This window comes from Thamnophis elegans, chromosome 12 (genome assembly GCF_009769535.1).
Source record: "Thamnophis elegans isolate rThaEle1 chromosome 12, rThaEle1.pri, whole genome shotgun sequence".
Taxonomy (NCBI): Eukaryota; Metazoa; Chordata; class Lepidosauria; order Squamata; family Colubridae; genus Thamnophis; species Thamnophis elegans.
Window position 1 is genome coordinate 2910370 of NC_045552.1, and position 13947 is coordinate 2924316.

Sequence of the window (13947 nt, forward strand, 5' to 3'; positions counted from 1 at the left end):
TTAAAAACTGGACACTAAGCTGGCACCCCCCCCTTCCCCCTTTTAACTGGTTCCAGTCATTTGTAGACTTTGGACATCTAAACTCTGGCCGTTCCAGGACTTCAGGAGAGGGGGAGGATAAGATACCCCCCTGCATACTACCGTTTGATCTCCTATGGACCGTTATTGTTTATTATTTCACGCTTTATCTGGACTTGGAGGGTATGAGATTGCAAAGCTGGTGCTTGCTAATATCTGGGGCCTGCGCTTTGCCCCCCCTCCATCTACAACTATTCTACAGAATACGGACCTTGGACTTGGCCTCGGATTTCTCTGGAACTGGAGGAAGGGGAGCTGGCTTTTCTGGAACTCATAATTTTAAATTCTGTGTTGCGCAATTTTAAGCGGGATGTTGAGTGCGTGGGATTGAATGTGTTAGTATGAAAGACCCACTTTTAGTATTATTATTGCTGTATTCTTTTTGTGTTTTAACTATATCGTGGGGACTGTTTGTGTGAGTGTTTGAGTATGCTTGATTCGGAGGACCTGGCGGGGCAAGCGGGGGCCACTGGGGTGGTTGGGGGAACTATGCCCACGGGAGAGAGTCGGAGCATTGCGGTCATAACAGGGAGAGGCAGATACGGCGGGGACTTTAGGGCTGGCCATTACCGGGGAAGGAGGGTTCGCTATATCGCAGAGATCCCTCCTTCCGGCCCTATGAGTCCCACTCCAAGGTCAGATGGCGTGAGCAATCAGGACCCTGGTCTCAGGCTGCTGTCGCTAAATGCCAGGTCTGTAATTCATAAGGCTCCCCTCGTCCGGGACTTGATTGTAGACGAGGGGGCAGACCTGGCATGTATTACTGAGACATGGCTGGGCACGGAGGGAGGAGTCCCCCTCGTAGAGCTGTGCCCAGACGGGTTTCAGGTGCTTCACCAGCCGAGAGCCCAGGGAAGGGGTGGCGGTGTGGCTATTGTAGTCCGGGAGTCTTTAGCTCCTCGTAGGATCCCTGCTTCGGAGCTTGCCGGGTGTGAGTCCCTACTAGTGAAGTTGGACCTCAAGGGTCAAGCGGGTTTGCTGCTAACGTACCTGCCTCCCAACTGCGTTGCAGCGGCCCTCCCTGCGCTCCTCGAGTCAGTAGCCGAGCTAGCAATTGAGTTCCCTAGACTAATGGTTCTGGGGGACTTCAATCTGCCTTCGCTCGGTGAACACTCTGACGGAGCGCAGGAGTTCATGGCTTCCATGACAGCCATGGGCCTGACCCAGGTAATTCGAGGCCCTACCCACTCAGCGGGGCACACACTCTACCTCGTATTCCTCTCGGAGCAGTGGAGTTATGATCTTGGTCTGAGGGGAAATGAGATCATTCCCCTGTCGTGGTCAGACCACTACCTACTGAGGCTAGACTTCCGGAGGCCAAACCCCCACCGTGGGGAGGAGGAACCGACCAGGTGGTTCCGCCCCAGGCGACTGATGGACCCTGTTAGGTTCCAGATGGAGCTTGGGGTCATTCCAGATGCTCTCGCCCACAGTTCGGCGGAGACTCTTGCTGCGGCCTGGCACTCGGCGGCATCAGAGTCTCTGGACCGAATTGCGCCACTACGTCCGCTCCGGGTCAGCGGCTCGCGGAAGACCCCCTTGGTTTACCGAGGAGCTCCGCGAGATAAAGCGCCGGAGGAGATGCCTAGAGCACCTGTGGAGGTCCGATAGGTCCGTATCGAGCCGAGCACTGTTGACAGCTTGCACCAAGGAGTATATTTGGGCATTGAGAACCGCCAAAAGATCACACATTGCCTCCTTGGTAGCGTCCGCCGAGTCCCGCCCAGCCGCCCTGTTCAGGATAACCCGCTCCCTCCTAAATAGGAGGGAGACGGGGAACCCCCTGCAGGGTAAGGCTGAGGAGTATGGTCAGTTCTTGGCGGACAAAGTTGCTCGGTTTCGATCGGAACTGGACTCCACCCCCGCAGATCCAGCCGAGACACAAGGGAATGACTTGGTAGACCATCTCTGGGTTGAGTTTCAGGATGTTGCCTCCGGGGATGTGGACAAGGCTATGCGAGCTGTGAGTTCCTCCACCTGCATACTGGACCCGTGTCCCTCTTGGCTGACTGCCAACAGCAGAGAGGTGACACGAGGCTGGATCCAGGCGGTTGTTACCGCCTCTCTTCGGGAGGGACACCTCCCCACCGCGCTTAAGGCGGCGGTGGTGAGGCCCCTCCTGAAGAAACCGTCCTTGGATCCAGCAGTTCTTAATAACTATCGTCCAGTCTCCAACCTCCCCTTTGTGGGGAAGGTTGTTGAGAAGGTGGTGGCCTTACAGCTTCAGCGTACCTTGGAGGAAGCTAACTATCTTGACCCCTTCCAGTCTGGCTTCAGGCCCGGTTACAGCACTGAAACCGCTTTGGTCGCATTGACCGATGATCTCTGGAGAGCCAGAGATGGAGGCTATGCGTCCATCCTGGTTCTCCTTGACCTCTCAGCGGCTTTCGATACCATCGACCATGGTATCCTTCTGCGACGACTGCGGGAGGTGGGGGTGGGCGGCACTGTTTTACAGTGGTTCTCCTCCTACCTCTCGGACAGGTCGCAGTCAGTGTTGGTGGGGAGGGAGAGATCGTCCCCGAGGCCCCTAACCTGTGTGGTGCCGCAGGGCTCGGTCCTGTCCCCCCTGCTATTTAACATATACATGAAACCGCTGGGCGAGATCATTCGGAGGCACGGGATTAAGTACCACCAATATGCGGACGATACACAGCTGTATCTGTCCGCCCCGTGCCAACTCAATGAAGCGGTGGACGTGATGAACCGGGGCCTTGAGGCTGTTAAAGACTGGATGAGAGCTAACAAACTAGTGCTCAACCCAGAAAAGACCGAGTGGCTGTTGTGTTTTCCTCCCAAAAATTCGGCTAACGTTCCATCAATCAGGCTGGGGGGGCAAAATTTATACCCCTCAGACAGGGTCCGCAACTTGGGAGTCCTCCTGGATCCACAGCTGAATTTTGACCACCATTTGTCGGCTGTGACCAGGGGGGCATTTGCCCAGGTTCACCTGGTGCGCCAGTTGCGGCCCTACCTGAACCGGGAGGCTCTCACAACAGTCACTCGAGCCCTTGTGATCTCTAGGCTGGAATACTGCAATGTGCTCTACATGGGGCTGCCCTTGAAGAGCATCCGGCGACTTCAGCTAGTTCAGAACGCGGCCGCGCGAGTGATCATGGGCGCACCACGGTTCGCCCATATAACACCGATCCTCCGTGAGCTGCGCTGGCTACCTGTTGATCGTCGGGTACACTTCAAGGTCTTACTTACCACCTATAAAGCGCTCCATGGTAGTGGATCTGGCTATTTGAGAGACCGCCTCCTGCCAATTACCTCCCTGCGTCCCATCAGATCGCACAGGGTAGGCCTCCTCCGAATTCCATCCGCCAGTCAGTGCCGACTGGCGACTACGCAGAGGAGAGCCTTCTCAGTTGCAGCTCCGACGCTATGGAACACCCTCCCCGTGGAGATCCGCACCCTCACCACAGTCCAGGCCTTCCGCACAGCCCTCAAGATCTGGCTATCCCGTCAGGCCTGGGGATAGGATTTATTCTCACCCCGCCCGAATGTTGAGTGAATGTTGTGTTTTTATGGTTAATTTCTTTATTCACATTTTTTTCTTTTAAGTCTTGTCTTGCACTCCCTTCCCCCCATTGTTGTAAGCCGCCCTGAGTCCCCTCAGGGAAAAGGGCGGCATATAAATGCTCATTAAAATCTAAATCTAAGTATTTGACCTTCTTAACTGTTTCACATCCTATCATTCCTCCTAGTTCTTCCTTTTGTTTAGTATTCATTTTTATAGCTAGTATTTTTGTTTTCCCTAGATTTATTTTAAAACACTTGACCATATTGGTTAATCGTATTCATTAAAATTATACTAGATTCCTGCGGTTGGTCTAATATTATAACCAAGTCATCCGCAAAAGCACGCACTCTATATTCTTGCTGCCTAATCTTAATTCCCTTTGGACCCTCCAAGCCCCGTATTTTGTTCAGCAGTATTTCCAAAGTTATAATAAACAGTAATGGAGACAAGGGACAACCCTGTCTTGTACCTTTCCCAATTTGAAAAGAGTCTGTTAAACTTCCAGTGACTATAATTTGAGCCGTTTGCTGTTGATATATTGCTTTGATTGATTGTAAGAAACTTTCTCCTATTTGCATTTTTTGCAGTGTTTTCAACAGGAATTGCCAGTTAACTCGATCAAAGGCTTTCTCAGCATCCAGAAATATGAACGTGGCAGGAATTTGATTGTTCTTTCCCAAGTATTCTAGTGCATTAACAATTAATCTTACGTTACTTCTCATTTGTCTCCCTTGAATAAAACCTGTTCGGTCACTGTGAATCAATTGTTGAATAACCAACATTAACCTATTTGCTAGTATTTTAGTAAATATTTCATAATCTACATTAAGTAATGAGATAGGTCTATAGTTTTTTGGTTGAGTAATATCTTGGTCTTCTTTAGGTATCAGGGATATAAAAGCTGTCTTCCAAGATGGGGGCACCTTACCTTCCGTTTGAATCTTATTAAATAATTCCTTAAGAGGTTCTACCATTTCTAATTGTAGATTTTTATAGTAACCCGCTGTCAAGCCATCTGTACCAGGTGCCTTCCCTGCTTTTAACTGCTTAATTACCTGCAGAATTTTCCCCGAAGTTATTGGTTGATTCAATTTTTGCCTTTGCTCTTCTTTAACTATGGGTATTTTTTCTTTGTCCAAGTATCTCGCTATGTCTAGGCCGTTAATTTTGTCACCCTTATACAGCTCTGTAAAAAATTCCCGGAAGACCTTTTGAATCTCACCCTGTTGGAACACTTCCTTCCCTCTATAGAGCAATTTAGTTATATTTCGAGAATTTTGTTTTTTCCTAATCTGATATGCTAACCATCTGCCAGATTTATTTGCATTACAAAAAGTATTATGTTTTGCGTATAACAAACTAGTGGTTACCTGGTCTGAGATCAACATGTTAAATTGGTCCTTTAATATGGTAATTGCTTCTTTAATCTTTATATCTCCTGGTTTTAAAGTTAACTCTTGCTCTTTCTTCCTGATTTCATCTTCCATTTCTGTTCGTTTTACCACTTGTTTATGTCTATGTAATCTATTTATATTTATCAAAACTCCTCTCATATACGCTTTACTTGCATCCCATACAATTTCCATAGGTGTGCCCTTATTCATATTAAAAACAAAGTATTCTGTTAGCAATTTTTTACATTCATTAATGTATTTTTCATATCTGAATAAATTTTCATTCAATTTCCATGACCTTCTTGCTTGTGTCACCCCTCCAACTCCATCCAAACTGGATTGTGATCTGATAAAACTCTAGCTGAGATCTTTGTCTTCTTCACCCTGGAAAGCAAGTCATTAGTAATTAATATAAAATCGATCCTAGAAAAGGATTGATGTCTATCAGAGAAAAAGGTAAAGTCATGTTCTTCTGCATTTCTTTCTCACCAAATATCTCTCAATTCGAAGTCATCCATCATATCGAAAAAGGACTTAGGTAGTTTTGCTCGCATTTGAGTATTTGGGCGGGAAACCTTCTTATCTTTCTTAGTGTCCATAACACCGTTCCAGTCACCCAGTAGTATGCAAGACCTATAATCCCACTGTACCAATTTGGCATGAAGTTTTCTATAAAATCCATCTTGTTGTTGACTGGGATCATATATTCCCAGTATCAATGTCCTTTTCCCTTCTAATACCAGATCTATTGCAATATATTTTCCGTGGGGATCTGCTTCGATTAATTCAGCTTTCATGTCTTTTCTTAAGTACATAACGATACCATTTTTCTTCTCCATAGCAGAAGCTATAAAGTGTTGACCAAATCTTGTATTAATCAAATATTTTTGATCAGTTGATCTAATATGAGTTTCTTGCAAGCAAATTATATCATTCTTGAACTGTTTAAGATAGTGGAATATTTTCTTTCTCTTCTGTGGAGAGTTCAATCCGTTGACGTTCCATGTTAGAAGCTTAGTTGTCATCTTTGGTTTCCTGAAGCTTTTTTAGAGCCACCTGGATATCCTGGAGTTTAACCTTTGGCCTGGCTCCTCCCACTGCTTCTAAGCTGGTAAATGTAAGATCTTGACCGATGGCAGGTGATTGTTGCTTTTTTAGTTGTTGATCCATTCGTCTGGTAATCACACGGTTTGGTCTTTGTTTCATGGCTCCTTGTGCTTCTAAGAGAGAAAGATGATCCATCCTTGTGGATAATTGTGTAGTTTGCTGTCTATCTTGTCCTTCTTGTTCTCTTTCACTGGGTCCAGATGGTGCGGAATGTCCAGCCTTCAAAATATTATGGTAAAAATCTCGAGCTTTCCATACTGAATTGAGACGATATCTTTGCCCCTCAAAAGTGAGTGCTAGGCCAAATGGTGCATCCCATCTGAACTGTAGCTGACGATTTCTAAGCTCTTCAATTTGAAGCTTGATTTTATAAGACTCTTGCAATATCATATTCCTCATGTCTCTTCTAGTAAAATATATCACAATGTCCCATGGAAGCTGCTTCTGCTTCGCCAGCCAAGAATTAGCGCGGTAAACGTTATCAATTTGCCAATCAAAGTTACCCCCTGGTCTTCCCATCAGGCTATCAAAAGCTTCTGAAAGAATCTGTTTCAAGTTTTCCTGCTTGTTTTCACGCAAACCCCTTACTCTTAGTGCAAGTTCCATTTGTCTATACTGTATCATAATAGTTTCTTTTTCAGCATTTTCAACTTTTTGTTGCACCACCCCTGTTTTCGATACCAAATTAATGTTGGCGTCATTAAGATCATCTAGTCTGTCTTCAATTCCGGAAACATGTTCTGTCAACAAACTAACAATTCCCAGCATATCATCTCTAATCTTTTGAACCCGGGTCTCAAGTTTATCAGACAGATCCTTATGCGCAACGGATATCTCTTCTTTGAGCCCTTCTTTGAGTTTTGTTTCCATCGTAATTGCCTGAGTTTTAAAAGCCTCAGCCAGCTCCTTCAGAAAAAATTCTTTCGGTAATGGCTCACCTATAGGGGGAGTAGGAAGCAGTGACTGCAGTTTTGTGCCAGGTGCGGGCGAGGTGCCAGAGCTTTTAGGAGCCGGGGGGGGGGGCATCTTTTGAGTAGGGTTTTGCTTAGAAGCCATTCCAAATTTCTTCTTCAACCAATTAATAAAACTCTGCTGGCCAATTATACAGCAGTAAAGTAAAGTGATAAATCACTCCTTTCCTTTGAAGTTTTAAAACTCCGTAGAAATTCAAAACATAAACAGTGTTACGAAGCATTTTAACTGTCTCTTTAATGGTTAAGCTATCGGAAGGAGTTCTTGTAAAAATGAAGTTAAGATTTAATACAAACAATTAAAGGTTCACGTGTACCGATCCCGCTCGCCTTGCACTCAGTAAGTCAAATTTTGTTCTGAAGAAGAGTTTGCTTCGCACTGCAAATCGCAGCTGGAATTCCCGGCACGAAGACAATTCTGCCCTCAGCTGGCCTTCACCCCCTCCCAGAAACAAACTGCGAGGGTCGGATGGCACTTTGCTCAGCAGAACGGCTCACCTTATCTTCTTGCCCGGAGAAAAAGGTAAACAAACTGTCAGACGTCTGATGGATTGGTCATCCGACAGATAACGCGACCAGGGATTCGGGAGCTGTAATGAGCAGCTCCCATCAGCAAGCCCCTCCCAGCACCTATGCCGGCATTTCTGACTGGGGGGATTCTGGGAGTTGAAGTCCAGACATCTTCAAGTTGCCAAGTTTGAGAAACATTGTCTTAGGGCCTTAGACCATCTTCAGAATGACAACGCTCCTGTTGAGGCCAGTTGGCAGAGCTAGGTTTTCAGGCCCTTTCAGAAGACCGAAAGGGCCTGTCCGGATCTCACCTGGGTGTGTGTGTGTGTGTGAAATTATTCTCCCCACCCTAACTAAAACGAAGGCTGAGCATTCCTGGGCCAGCAGGATAAGAAGACAATGACAACGGGGAATGGGTGGGTGGGGTTCTCAGCTGAGGAATTCACGGCCCACCCTTCTCCCTCTCCTCTTTCCTTCTCTCAGATTTCATTTGCTGTTATCATCGGACTGGTCATTCTGTATATCTTCGTTGACACAGTGGCCCCTTGGGTTAAACGATTCTGCAACAGGACGTTAAAGAGGATGGAGGAAGCTATAGCATTTCGGGCTGGTGAGTTTCCAACCAGTGGCCTCTTGGACTGTTTTCTTGACATTTCAACCAAACCTACGGGCAAACTAAGAAGTGACTTTGAGCTTGAAGCCCACTGAGCAGGGGTGAAATTCAGCCAGTTCTGAAATTTTGAGTTGTTTGGAGAACCAGCAAATCCCACCTCTGACTGGCCCCAGGAGTGGAGAGGGAATGGGGATTTTGCAGCATCCTTCCCCTGCCACGCCCACCAAGCCACGCCCACAGAACCACTAGTAAAAAAAAATTGAATTTCATCGCTGAGGCTCCTTAGGGCAGATTTGCCCAGCCAGGGACCTTTGAGAAGGTGGGACCTTTGTCTCCAGAGTCATCTCTGCTTTCTTGGACCTCCTGGCATCTTGCTCAGGGACTCCTAGTGAGCTGCATCTTTCATGCCCGGGGTACAAGAAGTAAAAATTGCATCTGCTTCTTGCCACATCATCAGTCTGCTTAGTCGAGAGGTGTCAAACTCAATTTCATTGAGGGCTGCATCAGGGCTGTGGTTAACCTCGGGGAGTGGGGGACAGGTGGGCGCGCTTGACTGGGTGGGTGTGGCCATATTGACGCCACTCCCCAAACTGCTGGCATGTTTCCTCTTCGCATTGGGTAGACCGGACTGAAGCGATGTGTGCCAGCCCCTTACATTTTCCAGGACAGCCCCGCGGGCCAGATCCAAGCACATCGCAGGCTTGAGTTTGACACCTCTGGCTTAATCTATTCCTGCTGAAGTCTGCAGGATCTCGCCGAGGTTGTGTCTCACCTGCTCTTCTGCCCTGCCATCCTAGAGTTGGGATTTAGGATATTCCGTTACTTCAATCAGGTGCCTTTTCTGCATGAGTTATCGTTTCTAGCAAGAGCAATATCCCTTAGACTTACATACCGCTTCACAGGGCTTTGCAGCCCTCTCTAAGCGGTTTACAGAATCAACATATTGCCCCCAACAATCTGGGTCCTCATTTGACCCACCTCGGAAGGATGGAAGGCGGAGTCAACCTTGAGCTGGTCAGAATCAAACTGCTGGCAGTCGGCAGAGTTAGCCTGCAATACTGCATCCTAACCACTGCGCCACCACGACTCTGCCCTGTATGGTCAGACAGAATGGGCACACACGGCTCCTCCTGATTAAAACAATAGCATCTTTGGGGACCCCGAAAAGGTGTCTTTTCTGTTGCAACACCTAGAACAGCCTAAGGCAGGCCTGGAACTCACTGTTTCCTGGTGATTGGCCCAAAGTCACCCAGTCTCCTTTCATGCCTAAGGCGGAACTAGAACTCACCATGGTGATTGGTCCAAAATCATCCAGCTGGCTCTCATGCTTAAGGTTGGACTAGAACTCACTGTTTCCTGGTGATTGACTCAAAGTCACCCAGCCGGCTTTCATCCCTTCAGTGGGACTAGAACTCAACTTCTCTCTTTTCGCCCAGGGCCTAAACAACTGGACCAAACTGTTTCATAGGATTTTATCTGTTAATGCAATACGATTATAGTATAGTATAATCTTTATTGTCATTGTACTTAAATACAACGAAATGATCATCCTTTGGAGGTATATTCTTCTCATTTTTTTAATCTGACTCTTTTACATGTTCTAATTATGGGGACTTGGAGCCGGCTCCTCCTGGCAAATCCTTAACTCTCCTGTCCTTTCTCTTGTGTCTTTTTCTTACCAGAATCCAGCCTCACCTTCTCTTCTTCCTTCAGCAGTCAAGGATCTCTTCGGCACCTGCCTTCTGACATCAGTTCTGGGGACCCCGCCAATGTCCCATCTACCACTCAGGCCCACTCCAAAAGATTTGCACCCCATCATGAGGCACAATAGAGCAGCCGTGACTTGCCAGATTCATCGGGTACTGTGGTTTTCCGGTGCCTGGATGTGTGTCATCTTTTGTCTGTGGTAATGGTCCGAGAAAGATCCTTTTTCTTTGTTTCTCAAGATGGAGGGTATCAGCAATGGGGAAGACACTTTAAGCACCAGCTGTCTGATTTTGGGAACAGGGTTGCGTTGTTAGGCTAGTCTTGCAAAAGGCTCGAAAGTCACCTATGGCCAATACTACCACACCTATCAAGATCAATTGGCACCCCAAAAGTAGGTATCTATCACAGCGTCTGAACCCCTGCCCCCGCGAAAAAGGCCGCCAAAACATCCTTTTCATTGCGTGTGGAGGGGTCAGTCAGGAAGAGATCTCGGTTTTATTTTGTCTATTTCTTTATTTGATTCGTTTGCCACCCATCTGACTTCAAGGCGACTCCAGGCAACTTAAAAACATGAATTGGTTTGAGGTATTTTATGATTTTCCACCCTTTCCTTTTTTCCAAAAATTGTACTTCTTTAACCCCTGATCCTCTCTCAGCTGCTGCAGTTCTGTCTCTAAATGCTGGGAACGGCTACAGGGAAAAATTAAACAAGGGGGTAACCACTAAAAAAAAATGTGGGTGATAAGAGGAAATGGGAATCCTCACAGGCAGCGGGTGACAAGTTTCTGATTTTCCTGTTCAGAGTTCCTGACTTGGTTTTGTTTGAATAAATATTTGGGTTCTATTTGTTGTCACCTGGATGCTTTCTTCTTGATTTGGGCATTTTGGGCAATGCCAATCATTCCAGAAACCCACCTGTTTCAGGAATGATTGGCAGGGGAGCCATTCTCTGCTGCTTTTCCAGACTGGGAGACTGCATGGCTGGAAAACATTGTAAACCTTTGGCTCGGTCCTGGTGGAACTTCTCTGCAGACACCAACATATGCCATTGCCCTCTTTAGAAACAGAAACTACCAGCTAGCAGCAAGATGTTAAATCTAGAGCAATGATTCTCAGTCTCAGAAACTTTTAAGATACGTGGACTTCAAACCCCTAGCCATCTTTAGGCATGCCTGGGGAATTCTGGGCGTTGAAGTCCCCTATCTTAACGCCTGCTGGTGGAGGGATTGTGGGTATCCATCATAAAGCATACTGCCTGGGGGATTCTGACAGTTTGAGTGATCCTGAGGAAAGGAATAGAAAGCAACTGAGCGTGCAACTCTATACTTTTTTTTAACTCTATAGTCTGCAGGGTAATATGTCTGTTGCTGTACTTCCGTCTCGCGAGCAACCCTCTCTCGATAGTGACCCCTTGTGGCGCCTCCGAAGAGTGTCTCCTCCAGGCTCGGCCAAGACTTTGGGACCAAGCAAGAATGGGGAAGCTACTTTGACCGCTCGGATAGCGGGACCCCCAGCCACCCCCCTGCTCTGCATGGACTCCACTCTGCATCTCTTGAGACAGAAGGAGCCCCTCCGGGTGGGAGCAGTAAATCCAAGGCGGCTTAGCACGCACACATACACACACACGCATCGCCTTGCAATTGACCCTGTGCAAGTGAGGCCCGAGGACGATACCTCTGGAAATCTGGTTTTTAAGGTGGGGAGGGGGGGGCAACCAGAGGGGCAACCCAGTGGCCAGTCACCCTGTTCCCAGGACTTCAAGGTAGAAAGGAAAATATGGGTGGGGTGGAGAGGAGAGCAGAGCGTTTCCAGTTGGACCTCCCTCCCCTGAACCCCCTTTTTCATCCCTGCAAGGCTGAAATGGGGAGGGGATAAGCCGCCTGGGAAAGCCGAGGGAAATCATCGAAAAAGCGAAAGTTAGAATATTTCGGACAGGTGATGCAGCACCTGGGAAAATACGACATCCCTCAGAAGGCAAACGAGGTCCAGGCAGAAGAACATCATGGCTTCAAAATCGAAGGGACTGTCTTGGACAAAACTCAGCAGCACTTTTGCGTGTGGTTGTTGATAAAAATAGGATTGCCAACCTGATCACCAATGTCCGATGATGGATATGGCAGAAAAGAAGAAGTAGTAGAAGAGGGAGGAGGAGGAGGAGAAGAAGAAGAAAGAATTGTGCTCTGTAAACTTCCCAACCTCTCCCTCCCAAGCCGGCAGGAGCTGTCCAGGGTCCTGCAAACAATCCTGCATAGTCGGCTTGCTTGGCACAGTCTTGTAAGTGCCTTCTCCTCTCCCGGGGCAAAGCTGCCCCCTTTGTACCTAAAGCCAGCTGGCCTCCTGTCGACACAATCTCGGCAGCAGTCTCTGACTCTGGGGACCTCTGTCTGTGTGTGTGTGTGTGTGAGAGAGAGAGAGAGAGAGAGAGATTTTTAAATCGCTGGGCAGCAATGCTGCATCTCAACCGGGCTGATCGCAGTGCCCATAGACCCTCCAGGACAGAGAAAGACGCCTTCCTATTCAGGAGATGCTTTGAAGCGTTGGTTCTTTGTCCCGTTCTCAATCCTTTGCGGCTCTTGCAAAGAGAAGAGGGGTAGTAGTTGCGGCTGGGAAGAGGAGCCCTTCCTCTGGGCCGATGATAGCACCTGGTGGCCTCCTTTTCCTGGTGGCCTCCTTTTCAGACAGAAATGTGAAGGTCTGAACTCTCAAAGGAAGGCAGAGATAAAAGAGGGCTTGGTCTCACTTCTGTTCCATTGCTCGGGACATCTCAACCTCGGCCACTTTTAAGACTTGTGGACTTCAACTCCCAGAATCCCCCAGCCCGCTAGGCGCCCATCCTCAAGCTACACCTGGAAAACACTGTTGTTTGGTTACAAAGTGGGGCTTCTTCGAAATATAACAATCATTCCAGGGAGTTTGCAAAATACCAACTACATCACCCGGCTGGCCAGCCACCGGTTGTGATCATATTTTCTGCCTTCCTGCTGAAAATCTCCTACTAAATGAGTACTGACAATTCTCCTGGGAGGACCGCCTTTCCCTCTTTATCAATGCTCAGAGCTTTTATCCTCGTCTCATTATTTCTGAGAGTGAATCATGGGCTGAGTTGGGCAGGGACCCCCACATTTTGATTGTGTGACGCACGGGGATGCCGGCAACAGTCATTAAGGGCCAGAACAAGGCCGTAAGTCACCTTTTCCGGTACTGTTGTAACTTACAACGGTCTCTAAACGAATCGTTGTAAATCAAGGGCTCCTTGTAGTCTGATCTGGTTTGAATCCTAGACTGCATCAACAACAGAGATCACCAGCAGAGCCGGCCGGAGCATTCTGGGAGTTGAAGTCCACAAGTCTTAAAGTTGCCAAGTTTGGGGCCCCCTGGTTTAGCCTAACAAAGAGAAAGACTAGGGGTGACACGATGGCTGCCTTTCCTTACTCCAGGGAGAAAGAAGTGGGTTCTGTTGCTAAGCGAGACAGTTGTTAAGTGAGTTTTCCCACATTTTGTGACCTTCCTTGCCCCGGTTGTTAAGTGAATCCCTGCAGTTGTTCGCGAAGCAGTTATTAACGACACGGTTATTACCTCAATCTGGCTTTCCGCGAAGACTGTGCTGGTCAGAAGGTTATGCCATAGATGATCACGTGACCCTGGGACACTGCAACCGTCCTGAATATGAGTCAAGCGTCTGAATTTTGATCACATGACCATGGGGGTGTAAGTCAACGGGTGGTAAGTCTCTTTTTTCAGGGATTTGGGTCACTAAATGAATTGTTATAAGTTGAGGATTATCTGTGTACACACTAGGAGAAAGATGCTCTGGTATTTAATCTTCCTTTCTTCACTCCCTCATCTCTCTTCCTCTCTTCTTCCTTCTTTCCTTCCTTCCTCCCTCCCTCCCTCTCCCTCTGTCTTTCCCTCCCCTCTTTTTTCCTCCTTCCCTTCTCTTTTCTCCTCTCTCCTCCTCTCTCCTTCCTTCCTTTTATTTGCGATGGCACTTTTAAACAACTTCTACTCACCTGCCCTCTTGTTCTACACTATGTAGGAGGA

The 13947-nt window shown here is 47.6% G+C and overlaps 1 protein-coding gene across 1 annotated transcript in view; it reads left to right on the forward strand.

Annotated features, from left to right (window-relative positions):
- The window catches only part of CATSPERG (cation channel sperm associated auxiliary subunit gamma), a 53778-nt gene extending 43420 nt beyond the window's left edge, over positions 1-10358 (forward strand). The window contains exons 28-29 of the mRNA XM_032227654.1: positions 8070-8196; positions 9882-10358. Coding sequence (XP_032083545.1) covers positions 8070-8196; positions 9882-10030 — 276 coding nt within the window. The 3' untranslated portion in view covers positions 10031-10358. The remainder of the gene's footprint in view (positions 1-8069; positions 8197-9881) is intronic.
- Positions 10359-13947: the final 3589 nt, after the last annotated feature.